This window comes from Apaloderma vittatum, unplaced genomic scaffold (genome assembly GCF_000703405.1).
Source record: "Apaloderma vittatum isolate BGI_N311 unplaced genomic scaffold, ASM70340v1 scaffold8671, whole genome shotgun sequence".
NCBI lineage: Eukaryota > Metazoa > Chordata > Aves > Trogoniformes > Trogonidae > Apaloderma > Apaloderma vittatum.
Genome location: NW_009700768.1, coordinates 26,889 through 49,852, shown reverse-complemented (window position 1 = coordinate 49,852; position 22,964 = coordinate 26,889). Strand labels below are relative to the sequence as shown.

Genomic DNA, 22,964 nt, shown 5'->3' with positions numbered 1-22,964 from the left:
CCCCCGGCCGGACACCGACCCCCTCCCGCCGCTTTCTGCCTCGGGAATGGGAGGGTTTGTTGGGCCGCAGGTGCAGGACTTGGGCATTGAGGCGTAATTGGTTTATTGCTGTCCCATCTTTATCAAGTAAGGCTTTAGCTCCCAGGAAAAAAAAAAAAAAGATAAATTACATTAATAAAATGACAGTATGTGCCCGGTGGACTGTGAGAGATGTGCCTTGGAGGATTTTATGTTGGGTTTTTAAATGTGGAACTTAAAAACCCCTGAAGCAGGAGATACTTGAGCATTCTGGGCCTTTCCTCTTCGTCTGGTGACTCGCAGCAGCTCGGGAGTAGGCCGGCCACTTCCAAGGCGATAGGAACTTATTCTGAAAACCAGTGAATTTCTGTTGTTAATTTCTGGTTTTGAACCGTTGCAAAGCAGCACATGCTGGTAATGGAAGGAAATATCAGATTGCCGGTATTTATGCAAAGATGTGATTGTTGGAGCATGCCTTGCTGAGGCTGAAGGTTCTGCCATTGCGTGTCTGTGAACATTATTGCTGTGACTTTAATCGGTGATCAGCGGCTTAGATGCATTTTTAGTGTGGGATATGTAAGGAGTTACATGTTTGTGCCTCTGTGAATTCTCGTAATACTGAGAGGAGCAATGTGGCTCTCTGTATGATGATAACTTCAGTAAAATCTTAGTTGTTTCACATAATGTGAAAGGATGGAAAAAGTGTTTTGCAGTTCTCAACACTTATTTAAAATATAAATATTTGTATATGCACAAAGAGGAGATCTGCTTTGTAGATGATATTTGGAGGTCCCTTCCAACCTCTAACATTCTATGAGTCTTAAAGCTTCTTTAAAATATGTGTGTTTATGTATGTACACACACAAGGCTTGAAGACTCTTCTAACAGTTTACTTAATTGATAAAAACCATTTGAGACTTGAAATGGCCTCATATTTGTAGGAACATATGAGTCACGTTATGGTAAGTTAGCCACAGAGCATTTATTTTTGATTACTATTACTGTTGAAAACAGTAGTGGTGGTTGAAGGAATTCTAAGTTTATATAAAGCCCTCAGTGAAATGGTAGCCTCTTTTGAGGAAGAAAACACCTAAAAATAACTAAAAAAACCAAACAACAAAACCCTATTTGTATTTTCAAAATTTCCACAAATCTACCCTCTTCCTAAGGTGGATATCATGTCTGAGTTTGAGCAGACATCAGGGATGAGCCACCTGCGTTAGTACTTTTTATCTGTGTAAGTTGAAGCTGTTGTTTTTCAGACTTGTATTAAATGTGCATTATTTGTAGGAACTAGGTAGGGAGGCTTCATACTGTGACTTCCATGATAATTTAAATATGAGGAAGGGTATGAGTATATTGTTCTGCCATTGGTTACTAATGAAATGTGCAAAAAGCGATTCGGGCACAGGGACTGCCTGTTGGAACTGCAGCAGAGGGAAGTTGACATTCCAGTGGAGGGAGAACTAAAACTGCCTTCTAGTGAAGTCGAGAAACGCCAGGCATGTGTCCTGGAGATGTGGGGGTTTATCGTTTTTTTTTTTTTTTTTCCCAAGCAAAATAAATGCTTGCAGTCAGAGTGGCCGGAGTGCACTGGTGATGACAAGTATGGTATATCCACATTTTATCACTAAAATATTGGCTGCAGTAGAGAGCAGGGGTAAGACAGATCAATAAATAACTTCATACTCTCACCTACTCCTTCCTGAGTAAAGATCAGGACAACAAGAACTCAGCAAGCTACCACACTCCTGAATAAATCTAATCCAAATCAGTTTTGCTGATTCGCTCAGGTTAAAGCATGCAGCCATGACTCAATAGTTTGGGAAGTCCACTTGACTTGCTTACATCACTGCCTGTCTTGATGACACTAATCATGCAGTGCTGGGTCATCTTGATCTCAGCTGCTGTTCGGCAGGTGTATATGAGAGGGAGAGATCTGTGTAATCTTATCTCTGTGCTATGTAATTTGACATATGTTCAGATATGAGACAAAATGTGGAAGCAGTGCTGACTAGAAGTAACACTAACTGCTTTCACTTGGTATGTGAATCAAGGAAGAAAGCCAAGATGACAACCTTATTAGTATGCAAACCACATTGCAGGTTATCTGCCTACCTTGCAGAGAGATAACAAAGCTGCTGTATGGCTTGGCACTGGCACCTTCTAAATTTATCATCTTTGGGGATTTTAATTACTGTGCAGGTGATGCATCTACTAACCAGACACAGTCAGGTGATCCATGACATCCTTAGAATGCCTCAAGATGCTGCAGATATAAAAATTCATGGACCTTTCTTCAACCTTACCATGTGTATCAGAAGCATAATAGCTCTCTCTTCGCTCAGCGTCTCTGTCAAGGAGAGAATAAGACTCAAGTCTTTTCATTGGCTGGGTCATAAGCTAGCAGATACTGAGACAGAACAGCTTGCTGAAGTTTTTTGCCTGAGTGAAGGTCTGGGAGGGAACACTTGGCTGTGAGACCACTGGAGTGGTATGACAAACTGTGAAAAACGTTAAGAAACACCAATACTTACGTTTTGTATCGTATCCTTTGCCTACCTTGTTTTACTCTTACTCCCAACTGGTTGAGGGATGATGAGCAGACTGAGAAAGCAGATGGTGCAGGCTGGCCATGACTCTGATGTAGTTTGGAGTAACTTTGTTCTGGAGATGCCAGTGGGAGAGTCTGTAGGTTGACTATGCCTACAGTGCTGAGATAGGGTAGGAATGTTAGTAGTGTTGTTCACTTTTAGGAACTCGCAGGGTGCTGACTTTACCTTCTGCTGAAGGTACACAATTCTCCACAAGTTTTGAATATACTTGGAAGTATCATGTGGCTTTTCACTTTTCATCTATGCTTACTGCTGTCTTGGATGTCTGTCAGAGTTCGTTACCTCTCCTGCACTTCACCTGCAACTGCAAAACACATTTTCCCTGTGTAACTACCAGCCAAAACACAGAGAAACTACTAATGTGAGATCACTCAGAGGTTGAGGAAGAGAGTGTTCTGCTGTTATGGCAGTAGAACATGTCCTGGAATACTTAAGTATGTGTTTATCTTGCACTAACTAGTTCTGCCACCTGAATGTGGGAATAGAAAGGAAAGAGAAGACACCTCCATTTTTATAAAACATCTAGGGAGTATGAATTCTTAATGAAAGAGTGACACAGCAGTTAAGCAAGTCTTTTGCCCCTTTCCTTGCTGACATTTCCTCCAGTCAAGAATATAAAGCATAATCCTAGAGTCTTGCCTGCCTCTTACAAAAACCGTATTATAGGAGCAGAATCAGATACGCAGTGGTGTTAAATCAGTAGTGTTACTTGGTAAAGTCTATGTTTGACAAAGATGCCTTTTGTTTTGCTCACCAAGGTGTTAGTAGAAAGAAAGGAGGTTGTTCACAGCATCACAAAACAGGATAGACGTGTAAGATTTTAATGATGTCCTTATTCTGTTAGTCAGTCTGCTCACCTGTGTTTAAAAATAGTCAACTAGTACCATTCTCCTAAGATGTGGTAATCTAAGCCCACAAACAAGACAGGCTTTGAGTGCAGGTTATAAAGTTTATTGATCTGCTGGAATATCCTGAAGAATGGCTTTGCTTTGATTATAGGCTAACTGTATCTGTATACAGGAATTGGAGGTCAAATACATACTGCCTCTGTTAATTTTTAGTTACCTGAAGTAAAGCTAAAGAACAAATGAAAAGTAATTCTTGCACATTTTGGCTGTACATTCTCAAAACTCATGAGAAAATTGAAGTAGTAGGCTGAGATGAGGAGATTCTGTTAGAAATTTCCAGTTCTTGAAAAGAATTCTAATTCTGTTCAACTGAGAGACAATAAAGTTTCTTTAACCCCCCTCCCCCTTTTTTTTTCTTTTTAGATGCAACTATTACAACACAAGATGCCAATCAGTCTCAGGCAAACTCTTTGACCAAGATGCAAACTGGACTTGATGAATCATCTCCTGGTAATGGTTTTATTTCAGTACATCTGAAGCTCTAGTACTTTTTCCTAGTGGTGCTAAGTTACCAAGTAGAGTATACCTTTTAGTACTAAAGTCTTTTGAAATAGGGTGGTGACTTTTCAGAAGGAACAGAATTCATCACTGTGCCTGCTGGCTTCGTCTGTCTATATTTTTAGTTATGGATGTGCTGAAACTTTCTGTTGTCATTACACTTTATTCACTATATTCTGGATCTTATTTGTGTTTTTGATAGGGAGCAGAGAGTAAGTTCCAGGTAGGAGAAGAAACCCATGATTGTTGATTCTACCTCTACTTTTTCCATAAAGATCAGGGAAGCAGGAATTCAGCAGTGTATCAAAGCTCATGTGCAACTCAAACATGGGCTAAGTTATATTTATACATGAGCTCAAGCAAGTTCTGATGTTTTTGGTTTTGGAGGTGGTAATGCTATTTACCTGGTGTTCATCTTCAGAGCTTTTTAGCACCATGTGTGCAAGAACTGGAGGGAGTGTAATAGTTAATAGATGCAATAACTCTGTCTGTACACACATACATGTACATATGAGCCAAAATACATCAAGTATTTTGTATGATGTGACCTGGCCTGACTATGTTCCTTTGATATGTGAATTAAGGAAGGATATGTGTATGAGGATCCTATTAATGTGCAAGACACTTTAAAGGTTTTCTAAGTTTTGTGAATGGATAACAACTACTATGGGAAGTGGCTCTGGTGCCTTCTGAATGTGCCATCGTTAGGGATTTTGGTAACAAGCTGGGTGATGTGTGTATTAGACTGACAAACTCAGGTGACCTGTGATGGCTTTGGCATTCTATCAGTGTTTTTTTTTCACACACAAAGGAAGATTCCACACAACTCTTTAAGCCTTCATGTGTTATTTTGGGGGTAAATACTTGGACTAGTTTGTTTCTCTATCAAGCAGAGATCAAGGCTTGCTTGTGCTCTTGTCTAGAGAAACAGGACTTAATGTCTAATTCTAGGAGATAGCTGGTTTGTTTTTTTTTTTGCTTAAAAAGCCATTTTGGACAGGTAGAGGTTTGACAACACTAACTTGTCAACAACCATAAGATGGACAAGCTTGAAGCTCTGTTCTTCTACATTGTTAACCTTAATATACAGGTTTATTGTTACTTAAACTGGTTGAAGAGGGAAGGTATAAAAATACACATAGAAGAAGCCAAGCAAAACGCTGATTGCTTGTGACACAGCATGCCTTGTGTTGTGAGCTGACGTGTTGATGAAAACCCCTGCTTTACAGAACACCACAGGAACTTGGAAGGGATGCGGTACCTCTGCTTATGCTTGTTCAGAGACCTGTAGGTGCAAACTGCTAACAGGGACCTTTCTCAGCACAGCCCAGTTCTCTCCACGGTGGCAGAGAGGCATGTGTTTAATAACTTTACCTCCAAGTTTGTGTTTTATGCAGGAAAAGAGAAAGAGTAATTGTGAGAAGACCTGGGCTTTCAGAGATGCTGTTCCTACTGCACAGTGATCAACTCTGCCACCCTGTGCTTCTCTCAGTGAGATGACTGAAGCTGTATCCCAGTTTTCTCTATTTTCCCAACTAGGAGTGGGAACCTTTTCAATCTGTGGACAGGGGAGATAATGAAGCCCCTATTTTTCTACAAAATCTAGACTAATTTTCTCTTATAATGATTAGGCAGATTCAATCCATAATTACTGTTTATGTATGTCTGAAATGCATTATAAAATAACTGACACTGAAATTACTTTGCAAGCATGTAAAATGTGAATTAAAACATTTAGTGTTTTGTATCTACCCTAGGGCATGGGGGAAGAAATCTCTGGGTTTTTTTCATCACTAAACAAAAAAAATTTTCTTTAAGAGGTTTGTTTTTTCACCTTTCAGAGACGGTAACTACAAAAACTGCCAACTGGCAAACTCAGGGGAGTCCTTCAGATTATTTGACACTTCGATATAATGTATCTACACCAGGTAAGAGGCATCACTTGTTGTCTTCTACTTAAATTGGTAAATTTGGATTACCCTTGATATTTTTTAATCAGGTGGTTATGGACAAATTGTATTAGTTGGTAATTACTCAGACAACAGTTTGATGTTTAAAGCTGTATAGAAAGCATAAAAAATTATACTTTTCTATTTTTTTATATGTGAAAAAAAATTTAAAACTGAAATTTCTATACCTGTATTGAATTGAGCTTTACTTTAAGCATATTTTGTAGTGTTTTCTCCCACAATGTGCTTCAGTTTACTAGGAACATGTATGGAGTTAGTGCAGTACTAAGAAAATGATTGTGTGTAGATACGTATCCTTGTTGCCAGGAAGGGGAGCGATATCCTTGGCTGCATTATGAGTCTGGCCAGCAGGTTGAGGGAGGTCATGCTCTCCCTCTGCTCTGGTGTGGTGAGGCCACATCTGGAATACTGTGTCCAGTTCTGGGCTCCCCAGTTCAGGAGAGACAGGGAACTAAAGGAGAGAGTCCAGCGGAGGGCAATGAAGGTGATTGGGCGACTGGAGCATCTCTCTTATGAGGAAAGGTTGAGAATGCCGGGACTCTTTAGCCTGGGGAGGAGAAGGCTGAGAGGAGCAGTTATCAATGCCTATAGGTATCTAAAGGGTGGGTGCAGGGAGGATGGAGCCAGACCCATTTCAGTGGTGCCCAGTGACAGGACAAGGGATGACAGACACAAGCTGGAACACAGGAATTTCTATCTAAACATGAGGAAGGACTTCTTTACTGTGAGGGTGGCAGAGCCCTGGCACAGGCTGCCCAGAGAGGTTGTGGAGTCTTCTCCTCTGGAGACTTTCAAAACCTGCATGAATATGTTCCTATGTCATGTGCTCTAGGTGATTCTACTTTAGCAGGGGAGTTGGAGTAGATGATGTCTGGAGGTCCCTACCTACTCTGGTCATTCTGTGATTCTGTAATATGGAATGGTGATGCTGCTTTATCTGGACTACATCCATTGTTAAAGCTGTAGCTTATTAATTTCCTTTCTTTCTTTGTTCTTGAGGTGCACAGAGCATAAGAACATGGTGGGAACAGACTCTTTATGCTTACAGTTGCCTGCATGATAGCTGTACCGTGCTTTGTAGACCTTTATAAAGGTAGTCTCTGAATAGTGTGTTATCCATAACCCTACAGAAAAGGGATTTTATTGGCCATATTAAAATTTTAAATGTACTTTTACCTCTCAGAAGGAAAGGAGTGTGTATTTTAATCAGGCAGGTGATGGTCAATATTGATACTCTTTGTATGTGAAAAGATATTTCCTGCAGTATAATGTAAGTTTTGTGGAGCAGTGAGGGATTCTGCCCATGTTCCAGTGGAGCACAGGGCCTTCTTGCCTGTGCATTCAATAGAGCTTCATCTGGATTAGCTAGCTACCTCTGGCTGTTGTCTATGTTGATAAATTGCAGTGGCTTTAGGAATGATGGTGTTCTGTCCTTCTGTTTCTTCTTTTTTTTTTTTTTTATCTGAAGCTTATTACTTTTCCAAAGCTCGGCTTAAGCAATGATGTAATCCTGTATAGTTTTAGGACTTACCTGAAGGCTATAAGGTGACTCTGAATCAGGCTGTGAAATAGGTAGTTACGACTTCTTTAGAGTGTTGACAGTTATGTTTATATCAAGGCTGGGAGCAATCTTGTAAAATGGCATCGTCACTAGAACGGTGATCACATGCTGCTTTATTATTTTAGCTGTTAACACACAAGGTATATGGAAGGATCTCCATAGTAGCCACTTGGCAAGGTCTTTTCTTCCCCCATAAGATTACTGTAAGAAACAGGTTCAATACTGTATTGATGCTCTGCTGTTCAATTACCTTGATAAGATCATAACGTATCACTTTACTTGCAACCTTGTTAGGTCAAGATCTTACCACACAAGAGTTCAAGCAGACAACCACAACCAAAGAGAACGTTTCTAATACAACTTTTGTAGAGTATGAGGTACTCCTAACTGGTGAGTTATTTTCCTTTGCAGTTACATTATATTGACTATATATGTCATTATACACAATCTTTTGTATGAATTACACAAGTATCTGGGATAGTAACTTCTTGATGAAGATGCTTACAGTAAGCATGTGATGAGCTCAGTAAGAGAAAAGATTAATGTTTGTCATGCTAGTGTTGTGTTCAAATAACAATTTTGCAGTGGAGAATGAGATTTGTATTTTATTAAAGCCACAAGTAAACACAAGTCATAACTATTCCTCCAAATCAATTCAAGTGACAATTTCTTTGCATTAGTGAATCCACTTTGAGAGACCACATAAGCTAGGGTACTTCTCAGCTGGAAGGTGTTCGTCAGCTTTGCAGCATTGCAGGAGTTCAAGCATGGATGAAAAGCAAGAAAAGTTAAAATAGATAGGAAATTCCCACTTGGCGAATAACTTTTAACTAATATCGTGGACAAGTGGAAAAGCTAATGGAAATCTCTCGAAGATCAGTTATAACTGATGTGATATTTTAAGCACATAATTGTACAGCACTTGTGCTGTATTTTCTTCTAGCACAAAACTTAAGATGATATCTGTTTCTTGTTGTGGTGCTTGTACTCTTGGTACAGAGATGCACCAGAGATCAGAGTCTTAGTAGTGGTTAATCTTCAACAGCATAGGGTTTTCATGTTTCATTCCCTTAAAGTGTGGCTATGTTTTGAAAATCTCAAAGTGTGGTTTCTGTTTTTGGCCAGTGTACTATGTAAAACTTTTGTTACTGTGAAGCCAATTGAGTTTGTAAAATTACTTTGATCGTAACCTCAACAAGGTGAGCTATACTCTAATAAATGAGTTTCAGTAACTGACTTTGATCTACTATGAAAAACCAGGTTATTGCAATTCTGTTTTAACTACAGCTCAACAAGTACTTTGGCTGGGACTTGGAGTTCTGGTCATGCTGTCCTGCAAGTTGTCAATGTCTGCCAGGCTCAGTGAAGCTCAAGTATTTTGTAGGAGTATTTGGTGCTTCCACTTCAGCCAGTTTTTGCTGCTTCTTAGATATGGCTTGCTTTAAGTGAGCCCCACCTTAAAAGTTCATTTTCTCTCAGAAAGAATTTCAGCTGTGAAATACAGCTGCACTTTTTTGACTATGAAGTACTACAGAGTGGGTCTAGGATTGAGGTGAGACCTGGAATAAAGTTTCATGGAATATTCAGAGGGACTAACATCTAGAAGATGTGAAAAAGGCCAGTTATAAAATAAAATGTCAATGCTGACAAGTAGGAAATTGGAAGTTTGAGGTTTTTTGTTGTTTCAAAAAAGCTTTTTGTGTGGATCAGGTATCTGCTGTTGAAACTTTAGATTTTGGATACACTTAGTTTGTGCTCACAGACTTGTTAAAAGCAGTGTCATGTTTTTCTACTGTATTGGAATGTTTTCACATTGTAATTCTACTGTCTTGCCACTAGGTAAAAGCAGCCATAAATGGGTTTGAAGATTATTTGTTTTCAAGTTGAGTAGTTGTAGTGTGAAAAGCCAGATCCAGCAATATGAAAGTTGTGGATTCTATCAACAACTTCACTAGCAATGGGACATTACCTGTGATCTCACAGTGTTGTAAGAATCAGAAATTGGCTGAAACGTAGATGCTTATAGGTATTTACAAATCTAACTTTTTTATTTATTATCAATATAACTTTTTGTACACCTATAAATTCTTTTAATACCAAATGTGATGTCAAAAAATGAAGTTTAGGCTGAGATCAGACATTGTTCCCCTGGTGAAATCCAAGTACTGGTTTGGGTTAAATTATGTGGAAGCTTAAGTCTATCTTGCTTTTGAGTTAAATGAATGTTGCTGTATTAGCCATCTAGGAAGTTTACCTGTAGAATGGACCTACTGTATCATTTTTGTAATGGCTGTGTGTTATAACTCAATTATGGTTTAAGAAAATTACTGTCAAACACTTGTCTGATTTTGTAGGTTATTTTACCCTGAAAAGTGTAACGGGCACGCTATATCCACCTGTAATCCAACATATATATAACATGATCTTTGTATCTCTTATTCTTCCCCCAGAATGAAGAAATATTTTTCATAAACATTTTTTTTAAACTGCTTTTAGGTATTTCTGGTACTTTCATGGAAAAAAATATCACTTTGCACAGTGCAACTAGAATTGAGCTTTCATGCAGATTGGACAGTAAATATTCTCATTTGAAAAGTCTTCAAGTGATTTGGAAGAGGGGAAATGAAACAATTGGATATATCAATAAAACTGAAAACAGCTGGAGCATCCAGTAAGTAGCAATCTTTGCAGTTTGTCTTTCAGATTCTAAGAAGTTACCATATGCATACACACTACCCAATACTAGTCATGTGTATATTAGAAAAGAGCCAAATGTGCTGATAAATATATACCCACAACTGACCTATTGAAGCTGCAGGAAAGGAGAAAGGTTGCAATTACCTTGAGCCTGGAGCAAGAACTCCTGTTCATCCTCTGGTGCTGGGAAAACAAGATCTCCTAAAACCAGTAGTTTAGAATAAGGATGCAGATTTTTAAGGTCCAGTAATGCTACTCAGTAAGTAGTAATCTCAGTCTGAGACTTCTAAAAGTTTTTATTTTCTTCTACTTCCCCATTCTGTTTTCCACCTCAATGCTTCTTTGCAGAATTCTGACAGGCATCAGTGACTAGGTTTTCTTTCATAATTAGCAAAAGAGAGAAAAAAATAGCATTACATTAAAGGTGTTTTGAATGTTTTAAAGATTTTCTTAACTCTTGCAAACCTCTACAGAGACTCAAGAAATGGAGAAAATTTTTATTCAGTTGATAAGTTTAAAACCCAACAGTAAATTTTAAGTGTGTTAATTTTAACTGGATAGTTTTCAGTTGCTTTCTGTATAGCTTTGGTTTCTTAACATCAATAATATTTATATAAAATTTCTGTGATAGAAAAATGTGATCAGAATGTACTGTTAATTCTCTGCTACTCCATGTATACAAACACAACCATGTATATCTTTTTGAAAGTGCCTGTGAAATGGATAGTTTGTCAGCAGAGAAGATGCTGCACTTCATTACATAGCAGCTCTTTTAAAACTGTTCTGGGTTGAAGCTATGCTAACCATATGACTGTCTTTAGAAAAAATAAACCATTTAAATAATCTTTTCTGAAGTCCTATATAGGATATGTTATATAGTTCACGTGGTAAACCTATGTCTAACTTGGTGTGCTATAGATCATACTACTTAGATGCTTGGCCTTCTGTGAGCAAGAAGGGTGAAAATTACATTTGTGTTCCCAGGTGTGTTTTTGTGCTCTTCTGTTTTCTTAGAAATGTTATTTCCACATTGCACTAAACCTGAGTCCTAGTGCTTCAGCAGTGTGTGTTCTCTGCTCTTCTACTAATCTCTGCTGGCCATTTTTTAGAATGTTAATTAGCAATCACTGATAGTTGTAGGAGAAAATAAAAGCAAAGAAGCAAAATTTTTTTTTTTTTTTTGCAAGATTGAGGATCTTGGATAACAGTGAGCTTGGAAGTTATAGTTGTACTCTGAAAGGTGAAGAAGAAATCAGTGCTGTGTTTCATTTACAAGGTACTTGTATTTAATTTTTATGTATAATTTTAATTTATTTTAAATTTTGCTTTGCTTGATCATTGTGGTGCTATAGTAGTATGGTTTCCAGATAATATGAGATTTCATCTTAATTTGATAAACAGTGACTAATATGGTCAAGATAGATGAGAACCACTACCAAGGACATTCTGTATCATGGAGGAAAGGTGAAATCTAGAGCAAAAAATAAATGCCTTTTAAACTTGCTGACAACCAAAAGCACATATAAGCTTACTTTTTTCCTAAATGAGTAACTGATTTTTTTCCCCTTCCTGCTCCATCCCTAGAGGAAAAGTGAATACTCATCGCTTTCTATGGGGTGAGAAGAAAGGATGGTGCCTCAAATGCTTCAAAAAGCAGAGCCAATGACTTGAAAATTTGGCCTGAGATTTGGTGTTACAACAGGAGCAATGACTGGGAGAACAGAAGCATGTTTTTGAACAAATTCAGTTGTATTTCTAGAACACCAACTTGTTGCTTTAGTACATCTTTCGTTCTATATAAGAACAGCATTTACATTAAAAGCATGTTTCATTGGGCAGTATGAGTGCCCTTTCTTCTGGTTTGGTATTGTCTTCTCCAGTAATGTTGCTCCTGACAGTAGCTGGTGATATCCAGTTGAATTCAAGATGTGGAGATAAAACAAATGCGAGCTGCTGAGAGCCTTCATCTCTGAGACCAGTTCCCTTCTTTATTCCCACCATCCAAATTTTGCAAAGAGCAAGGCAAGCATTTGATCTGTGAAAGCTCCAGAGATTGTGATATATAGAAAAGCTTCTCTCTGAATACCAGCTTCTAAACCCCAACTCTTCAGATAACTGCCCTAATCTCAGATGAACTAACCAGCAGGGCTTTGTAATTCTCAGTGTTCCAAGCAGCCATTGTTCAGTGGGGTAGCTGGTCATGTGATTCAAGGAAACTCTCATGTGTGTTCAAATCTTGAGTAGTTATGTTGATACCTGTTTTCAAACCTTCACCCAGGGGAGACTAGCTTGCAATACTGAAGAACAAGAAAATTATAGTTTAGTTTATTCAAACCTTTTAAGCTCTAGAAATGATTAAATATTCTTCCTTTTCAGCATGTGGGCAAGGTTTAGTTGGATGGCTACCCAAGTCTGTTTAGGTTAAGAAAAGCCAAAGGAGACCTTATTCTTTTGAAAGTACACACAAACTATTTCAGTAAGGGCAAAAATGACTCAATAGAGAAGTCATCTTTTCCAGAACAGTGCATAGGACTGGTTGATTTATTACAAGAAGATGGGAGAATTGCTTCACAATGGTTGAATGCTGCCATTTCTGATGCCATAAAAAGTACTGTCTTGACACTTTTCAAGATTAATGCAAGAGTGGAGGAAATGGGAAAGAGAAGTCCTTGAATCTTCCAGTCAATAACGCAGAGAGAACAATTCTCAAACTGAAAGATGAGTAATGCGTTGATACAGGCTCAGTGGCTAAAGTCATCACTGCTGTAACTAACTGCAATAGCTTTTCCACTAGACAGGTGTTATTGGATGCATTACCTTGCCTCCCCTTCCACCACACCTTGGCTTGGCATAACTCTGCAGGTGATGAGGAATTAAATTTTTACCCAGGTCTGCAGAAGACAATGAGATGCTTATAAGTAATTCAAATTATTAAACATGGACAGCATTCATGGTTATTTTAAAATGATGTGAAGTGTTGTAATAGCTGATGAAGGATAGAATGTGTTTGCCCTTCGCTCAGGGATCCTTAAGCAGCTGTCCTTGTCCATGTACCATGAAACGACTCTGGTCTTTATTGGGAATTAGTATGGAAATGGATCCTTCATTTATAATATGTATTATATGTATATACAAGCAGTGCAACATCTGGTCATTATGACTGGCCTACAGTAAATTTATAGATCCTTGCTCTTCTTTAAACACACACAAGTACAGCTGATATGCATAGATTTTTGTAACATTACAGGGAAGACTATCTATAAGCACATTTCCTGTTGGAAAATCTAACGGTGCGGTTCTCTTGTCTTCTACTTTCTGTGCCTCTAATAATTAATGTGGAAATCTGACTAGTATAAATGCTGGTGTGATCACTTCTCTGTCTCTTCAACAGTTTGGTTTTTTTCTCTGCAGCAGCAGTGTTTTTGTCACCAAATTCTGAGTGATCTACTTGCAAAAATACCTGGGACAAAGCGTATAATTTCCTTACATGCATTCAAGGATTAAGCACTATGTCACAGGGCCAGATCCCAGAACTCAAGATGGATATTCATGTCCTTAATCTTGTCTAGCATGATCACATGTATTACTGGTATGCCTATAGCTGTGCTGTGCAGTTGATCAGCATGGCTAAATCTTCTAGACTGTCACATAAACGTGTTGTGCTGGGTATAAGGGTTTTTATTTGTTTTCAGGTATCCCATTCTTTTTCCCCAACCTGCTTTTGTTTTCTATAAATTGCAAAGGAGGTGGCAGCAGATATTAGTAAAGCTGCCTCTTTTACTGATAGCAGTGAAGATACTCTGCCACTGCTCTTCAGATGAATAGTATTTATTTGTTAAATACATGTGCGGTAAGAAGACTTCACTCATAATGAGGCTGGATTGATGAATGGTGCAGCAAATTTTGAGGTTGTAAACAGTGTTCTTACTAATAGGTTTCATGTATATTTCTGTAATGGAAGTTTTTAAGTTTAAATACCCACGAAGTGAACTTCTTGGGAAAATTAATTTGTACTTGGCTGGAAACAGTAACAATCTCAGTTTATACCAAATTATACCAAATTATTCCATCATAACTGCTGAAAGCGAATTCTTTATGTGTTTAGTGTGACCAATATAATTTAAAAGATGTACTGGACCTTGTACTTACAAGATAGAGCAATGAAACTTGAAGTATAAATTAAAATAAATGGATATGAAGAAAAAATGCTAGTAAACATCCTAATAAAGAGAGAAAGAAGGGGGAAGGGGAGATACATAATCCAGCATATGATGTGTTTGCTCAGCTCTACTTATGTCTGTATGATACCTCAATATATTCTTTTTTGATCTTTTGCTCTTGGAAGGCAGTTATAATGGCTGGGACAAGTAGCTTTAAAGTTAAGAACTGATGCTTTTTTTTTCCTGTGGCTATGTTCTGTCCTTGGTAAAGCTGGATTAAAAGTCATTTTTATGGGCACGCACCTGAAAATCATTGTTTCAGTTGAGATGTCTGTAACTTCAATGCTCCCTCAATCTGCAGTTTATCTTAATTACAAAAAAAAATTCTCTGGATGCACAAATTATCAGATGTTATGTGGTAGCATTAGAGCTGTAATAGGCTTCTATCAGCTTTTGCAGAAAAATTAGCATGTGCTTTTCTAGAGTACTAGAACTGAAGCAGGTGGCTCACAGCTGTCAAGGAAGGGGAAGAGGAAATGGGCAAGGGTAGAAATCACAGTCTGATCATCACTTGATTTTGAGTTTTAAGTGGCAACTTTTAAGATCATACAGCAACTGAGAACAAAATTCCGGTGGTTTTCTGCACAAATTCTGTATAATGAATATCAGCTTGAAATAACTCTTCATTTAGATCGTGTCATGAGTGATACTAATCTGTGTTTTTAAGCAAAAAGGAAGTGAAGGGACTATTGTAAGTATGTATCTAAATATGGGGTTGGGTTTTTTTGTAATACTGTATTTAAAACCTGTAGCTCTCACTTGATGAACTTTTTCCTACTTGTTCTTAGTACCAAAAGTTGAAGGAAAAGAAAAACCCATAGTTAGTTATGAAGGAGATACAGCTGTAATGATCTGTAAAAGTTCTGGCTATACTCCCATTGCATGGAACTGGTACATGACCAACGGAAGTGAACAGGTAAGATTTGCATCTGTTGGCCAAGCAAAACAATATGGCAAACCCAAGGACAGACACTTTTTTAAGATACGACTTTTCACGATAGGCTCTGTAAATTGCATTTATGTTAATGTAAATCTCTGTACGTTGAGAGGGGGGAAAAGTGATAGTTAGGTGTAACCATTTTTACAGGGATATAGTTTCTGTTCTGGTTTGTATGTTGTTCCTCTTCCAAAAAGTCCCTGACATACTCTTAAAGGCCAAATAAGAGAAGAACAAATCAGGAGAGTCTTGAGATACCTCTTTTTTTTTCTTTTTTCTTTTTTTTTTTACTGTATTAATGATTGTTATATTGCTCAAATCTTACTACTTGATATAAAAAATACCATAGCAGGATAGTCTTTTAAAGACATATAGTGTATTGGAGGCTCGAGAGAGGGGAACAGGAGCATGTCCCTCTTCTTCCTTCTCCTTCATGTATAAGTAATTCTGTATTTTCCAGCCTTTGTGACATCTTTGGGGCCCTGGGCCTGAAGGAGGTCATCCTGATGTGGACACTGCTGTGCCAGCTGATTATGAAGGAGCTGAAATCTCTTCTTACTTCAGCTCTTGCCTTAAAGGCTGTGAGGACTCAACAGTTTCTCTCCTTCATGTACCGACCTTTCAGGATCCCCCTTAGCCCTGGAAGTATAGCTTCTTCTAGCCCTTTTTTTGGAGAAGAACTGTCAACTGAGGGGAAGTAAATAGATCTGTCTCTGCTATACTCCTGAAGTGTAGCACTGACTTCTGAGACCTATCAACGTATTTCCCAGTGGTGCAGCATTTTCAGTTCACCTTTCTTGAAAGGGTGTATCTTGTGCTGTGGTGAAACCTGGACATCAGATCCTTACACCCGAGGCTGCCTTTGTTAGTGGAGAGTTAATAGACCCAAGGGTGCCTTTAATCTGATCTTAAATAGACTAAAACAGGTTGGGCAGCTTGCTAACTAGAAGTGCTTATTTTCCCCCACTGAATGTGAGGAAAACCAGAGTGGCTGGTTGAGATAAATACTCTTTACTCATTTTACATCTCTATATAGAGACTGTTGGTGATATTAATAATTTGATTAAATAATTTGTCATTGCATTGGTAAGACTTGTATTATATTTATTTTCTTTTCAGATTGCAATTAATGACTCTTTGACAGACAAGTATGTAACTAATAGAATATCTGCCAATGTAACGCATCTGAAGATACTGAAGCTCACTGAGGAAGATGATGGTGTATATTGGTGTGAAGCAGTTTTTGAATTAGGGAAGAGTAAAGGAAAGCTGCAACTTAAAGTTCTGTCCCTCATGGTGCCCCTCAAACCCTTTCTGGCAATTGTGGCTGAGGTTGTTACTTTAGTAACTATTGTCTTCCTTTGTGAGATGTATTCAAAAAAGAAAGAGAAGAGTGCAGGTAAATCTTTTTTTTTGTCTTTCTAGCTTTCCATTGACATTGCAGCCAAAGAAAAGTATGACCCGTAGCTTTTCATATATGAAGTTCATGTGATTGTTCACATCTATACTTTCTTCTAGAACATGGTGTTATTTTAGATTTTGGAATCTCCTCTGTGAGTCTTGAGTTCATGTGCAAAGGGCTTTCAATAAGCAATACTTTCCCATGAACTGTTTCATATAGTTCTACTTTCTTTTCCTTACAAGACAGAGGTATTTAGAGGCTATCCTTTTTGGGGAATGCTTAGGAATAAAAAAACTGTTAGTAGCCTTGATGGCAGAAGTACCAAGAAATTGAACAAGAAGCAAAAATGCATTAAAACAGAATGCATTAATACTAATTGCTGAATGTAAGGCATATGTAGGTTGGCCGAACGAAAAGTGCAAGTGTGTAGAATCATAGAATCATTAAAATTGGAAAAGACCCTAAGATCACCTAGTCCAACCATCAACCCAACACTCCCATGACCACTAAACCATGTCCCGCAGTGCCACATCTGCACAATTTTTGAACACCTCGAGGGATGGCAACTCCACCACTTCCCTGGGCAGCCTCTTCCAATGCTTCACCACTCTTTCAGTGAAGATATTTTTCCTAGTATCTAAACCTCACCTGTTGTAGCTTGACGCCATTCTTGTCCTTTCTGTTAGTAACTTGGGAGAAGAGACCAACACTCACCTCCCTACAACCTCTTTTCAGGGAGTTGTAGAGAGCAATGAGGTCTCTTCTCAGCCTCCTCTTCTCGAGACTAAACGCCAGTTCCCTCAGCCACATTTTGTAGGATGTGTTCTCTAGACCCCTCACCAGCTTTGTTGCTCTTCTCTGAACACAGTATCTTTCTTTTAGTGCAGCACGCAAAACTGAACACAGTACTCAGTCTGTGGCCTCACCAGTGCCAAGTACAGGGGGCACTGTACGAAGTATGAAACAGAAGTGCTAAATACATATAAAACCTATATATATATTTGTGTCTGTGCATTATACATACAAACATACATGTATCTTTCTATATTTTATAAATCAATATATGTATTATAACATGTATTAACATCAGATTAATAAAACTTGATCAAAGTAAACTTTTGGACAAATTTGCAGGTAACCTCATTGAAGAGAGGAACAAGCTAGTTTGAGTAACAAATTTAAGAAAACTAATAAGATGGAATATAAGTTTTTGTGTTACTTAGATGTGGAGTAAATAATATAATTAAACATATCTTCTAGTGTTTGTTGAATTGAGATCTTACATAATCCTTTTTCTGTTACACAGAAGATGAGAAAGAATTTGACCAAATTGAACAACTGTAAGTAAAGAAATCCTTATGATGTAGTTAAATATTTGCTTCTTGGTGTATTGCAGTGTGTTGTATAAAATTATACCTTGTTGTTGACCTAACTGGTAAAGGTTAATGATGAATGTTGAAAGCACAGCTTATTCCATTCGTTAAGTCTTCCTAATTTCAAAATGTGCAGAATGTTTTTTTTTTTCTACCTGGTATTTAGTTTTAGCATTTGAAAGATATTTCACTTTTTTCTAAGTCTACCCTCTGGCCTCATTATAAACTCATTTTAAAATGCTATAACTGTGCGGAAAAGAGGTTTCAGTTAGAAATTTGACAAAAGAGATTTCAAAAATTTTCTCATACATATATTACTTGTCCATATTAACATACTTCTGTCACGTCCAAGTGGCCAAAGCCCTACTGTCCTGGATAAGCCTGTAGTTGCTGGGGTGTTGAGAGCTGGTGGTGTGGGTCAATTTGATGGTGACTCCAACCTTTCTGGAGGGACCTGTCACTGTGCTGGTGGCTTGGGCTCCCTGGGCACAGGAACGGCTGTGTTGCTGGAGCCAAAGGAGCAGGTGCAGGCACTTCTCTTTGAGGGTTGGTGCGCCCGTGCTGGTTCCCCCACCTTGTGGGGATGATACCTTTCTAGAGGCTTGCTTGCTAGAATAAGCTGTACTTCTCTCCCTCTGTCCGTCCTTCGAACCCCAGTCACTTCATTTGATCTGTTAACTTTCTTCTTGTTCCAAGATGCAGTTCCTCCTGTTAGATATGTCTGGTCCGCTCCAGTTTTCTTCCTCTCAGTCCCTTTTCCCCTCCTATGTTTATCTTCCCTTTTTTAATCCTACTGAGTAGTGCTGTCTCTTCTTTTTGAATTTCTGGCGACAGTGACCTTGTTTGTTTCCCTACTTTCTTTTTTTTTCAGTGCTAAATGAAACTACATTTTAGTGCTTCTCCCCTTATCTAAACAGCTTTAAAGCTGTAATTCAATTATACTATGAAGTGAGGATATGTGTTGGGTATATAGTATGGTGTTATGCTGCTGGTTTGTAAATTGAATAATTGCCTTGTCGCACAGCACCACTTTTTATAAACACGCTGAAACTGTTATTACAATAGGATTGTAACGTAGTGTAGTACACTGAAATAATGTTTACATGCTTGATGAGATGTGGGGTATGGGTTTGATCAGCTGCTTGATCTTTACTTTAGAATTCTATCTTAGATAAACACATGAGGAAAATCTATTAAGCTATGTACTTCTTACCTGATTTTAATAACTGGAAGTTATTTCAACTACTGACTCTTCAGAAGATCTATTTATGTGCCAGAGAGAATGGCTCCAAAGGAACTTCTCTGGTCTGTTACGTCAAAGAATGACTAATATGCAACTGAACTTAGTGGATGAGGCTATAATTAATATGTCACATATCATAGTGTATTAGATGGGAAGCTAGTGATTCAGAAATGGAATTTTATTAACAAGAGAATGGTTAATTCAAATACTGATTGTCACCAACACCGACTAGCTAGTTGTTGGTACTCCAGAAGGAAGCGTCATATGACTGTTTCTGCCCGTGTTCTGAGGATGTTGAGCTGTATGTTGCGTGTATATTATATGTGCATTCACTTTACGTACAAATTTTAGACAGTGAATGCAATGATAGTACAGCAGTTATCTCTGAGAATACTGTTACTATTAAACTTCTGTCCAGAATTTTGTTAGATTTTTGAGGGGAATCAGTTGAACCTTTATTACTTGACTGAAGGACTTTAAGAAGCAGATTTTAGTAGCTTAAATTTTGTTTAAACATTTTTTTTTTCCTATAAATGTAACTTCACTTCCTAAGAGAAAGTAGTTTAGATGTACTCCATGATTTGATTGTGGAACTGGAATGACTGTACTAATACTATACTAAAAAGTTGAGTTTGGGAATATAACCTCTCTTTCTTACAGTAAATCAGAAGAAAGCAATGGTCTGGAAAACAGTAGTGCTAGGCACAGAAAAATCTAATCTGCTTCCTAAAAAGGTAAGTAAGATGAAACAGAATGAAGTTTACTTTCTCTTGAGAAGCCTAATACAAGGACAAAGAAATCCACTGTGCCATTCTAATCTCTTCTGTTCTTTTTCCTATTGTTGGTTTGTTTTTCTAAATGTGGGAACTACATAGTAATATAACTGTTGTTTTGACAAAACAATATATAGTCATCCATGATGTAACATCAGCAAGAAAGTGAGTCCAAAACCTTCTAGTTCAATGCTGTTATTCTGGTTTCATAGTTCTGTTCACCTGTGCAGTCCTTAAAACAGGACCCAAGATAACCTGCTTAATTGCTTGGCTCCTGATCATAAAAAACCTCTATGAATGCCAGTGTAGGTGTCAAGATACATAAGAATTGCTGAGGTACCCAAAATCCTGCTCTTTAAGGCTGTGTTTTGGGTGTCAGCTGAGTTTACAGAGGAAGGATGTGAGTGTGTTAGCAAGTGAGAAATATGATAGTACCAGAGATGTGAAACAAGGGATTATAGGAGTTCAGGAAAGAGACAAGTCTTAATAGACAGTGACTGAAGGGGTTAGTAGTAGAAAGAAGAAACAGGACATGTAGTCCTGTGGAAGCTATATAATGGACTTTCCTGATACTCTGCCCTCTTTACAGTCTTAATTACAGGCCTTCTACTTACGCCCATCTGGAAATGCTTGTCAGAGGGTGGTCTGTCAGTTGAGGACCAGTCCTACACACTTTAGCCATTTCCCATTGTTATTTCACTCTGCGTCTGATACTCCAGTCTCATTTAAAGATGAGAGGTGTGAGTGACTTTGCATTTATGTCACTACTGTTACTGTTTTTCCTCACTGCACGCCATCTGCCTGAAGGAAGATCGTTTCCATACCCTTTGTTTTAATGAAGAAAAGTGTGAGGTAAAGCTCATATAAAGAGAGTAACAAATGGGGGACAATCAAGAACAAATACTTTAAGCGAGTATATTGTTTCCTCTGTTGCCTACATATTTTTGTACTTGCTAATTGCTGTGACTTAGGATCCCAAGGATTTATTCCATATTGGATCTATGGCCCTAGTCTTGTAAAGTCCTTTTGGCACATGGCACTCAATGAATTGCTAAGGACTCAGATTTGCAAATTGGGCCATTCCAAAAAAAGAAAAAAGGTGAACCATAAACTGGAATGGGGTTTATTTTAAAACAAATACAGGAAAATATTAAGCAGCAAAATTAAAAAATTCTGTTTTAAGGAAATATGTTTATTCTTTTTTAAATTCAGGAGACTTAAGCCAACGGAAATGGAAATCATCACAGAGCTTTATAGAAGATGTATCTGGCTATGCATTTTAAACATCCACTATGCTTCTAAGTAAACTCCTCTACATTTGTAAGAAATAAGTTGCTTTTATAATTGTTGTGCAACTGCTCGTTTGATACAGGCAATAATATATTCTGATATGCTGCATTTAGACCTTTGCTGTCCGTAACATCATTTTACTACTAAAAGGCAATTTTTATGTGGTCAGACTTCCTGTTGGTTTATGACTAATCTATTTGATTTTTGTGTCCTAAATTGGAACTAACATTGCATTCACTGAATGAGCAGGTAATACAGAAGGGGAATATTAAATGTTGCAGAGCTGGACTTGTAAAATCAAAAAATTAGTTCCACCAAAGAAAATGCCTTTTACTAGCAGATGAGACAAACATGGCACAGCAACTTTTACCAAAGAAATGGTCAAAGGGAAATCTTTATCATTATTTAAATGAAACAGTAACAATTTTGCAATTTGCTCTGAACAGTAAAGTGTCTTCATTCTAATTTTTCTTAGCGTCATTTAAATGAGGAAAAACTATAGGTGCATTCTGAATACTTTAGGTTAGGATTTTCGTAGGATGTGCTGCCACATTTCTGTGGTACTACACTGTAATTCTAAGTAGACTAAGCAAATACTGTACAGCTCAAGTATTTCAACATAGATGAAAGAAGCAAAGGGGATACAATACTATATCAGAATATAACTGAAATAATTCCTTAAGACTTGCACAAATGACAGCAGGGTTGCAAAACCAGTTTTGCAATTACTTATACAGAACACAGAAATTTCACAAATACACGGTTCTTATACTTCCTATCTAGTTAGTACTTTTACTTCTTGCAGCATACTGTATTGTTCATTAAACTCCTCTCAGAGAACAGAGAAGGTCTTGAGCTAGAATTTTCAGGGTAATAGGATCAAGCAACATGAATACCAGTATTTCTCTTATAGATAAAATTGTGATGCTGCTGTTATGACTTATGATTTTGCTTTAAAAGAGCTAGTTGCCGTAACCTTAAATATGCCTTTTAGTTATATTACGCATTCAGCAACTGAAAAATGTGCAGCTACTACAAAAAAAAGTTGATTGCATTAGTTGTCTTTTATCTGAAAGGAAAATAAAAACTTCTATTTTAAGAAAGGGAAAAGTTAAGTTTTCAAAATAATTTCTTCTTTCAACAAAAAGATTGGGGGGGGGGGGAAACCAGGCAGCATTCACAAACTCCCTAGGGAGGCAGAAGGAAAAATCATCTAAATAGAATTTGCTAGAGCTAGTCATTTTTATTTGAACATAAAGGAATACAGGAAAAAAAAAGGACAGATTTAATTATCTTCCATATTTTTTTCAATTTCTTTTGCATGGGTTTGAAAATATCAGAAAGCCTAGCACTGACTATTTTCTTGGAGGCAGGGGACAAAATCCAGTCTTATTTTGCTTTTGTTGTTTGGTTTTGTAGTTTATTTTGGAGCTTTAACAACTTCAAGTTAAAATCCAAA

The 22,964-nt window shown here is 37.7% G+C and overlaps 1 protein-coding gene across 1 annotated transcript; it reads left to right on the top strand.

The window, feature by feature from the left end:
- The first annotated feature begins 2,274 nt into the window (after positions 1-2,274).
- On the top strand, positions 2,275-20,160 carry EMB (embigin). Its single transcript, XM_009878857.1, has 10 exons — positions 2,275-2,473; positions 3,905-3,991; positions 5,881-5,967; positions 7,865-7,960; positions 10,067-10,241; positions 11,455-11,543; positions 15,276-15,403; positions 16,544-16,823; positions 18,133-18,166; positions 20,103-20,160. The coding sequence occupies exons 1-10, from the start codon at positions 2,275-2,277 to the stop codon at positions 20,158-20,160; spliced, it is 1,233 nt and encodes a 410-aa protein (XP_009877159.1).
- Positions 20,161-22,964: the final 2,804 nt, after the last annotated feature.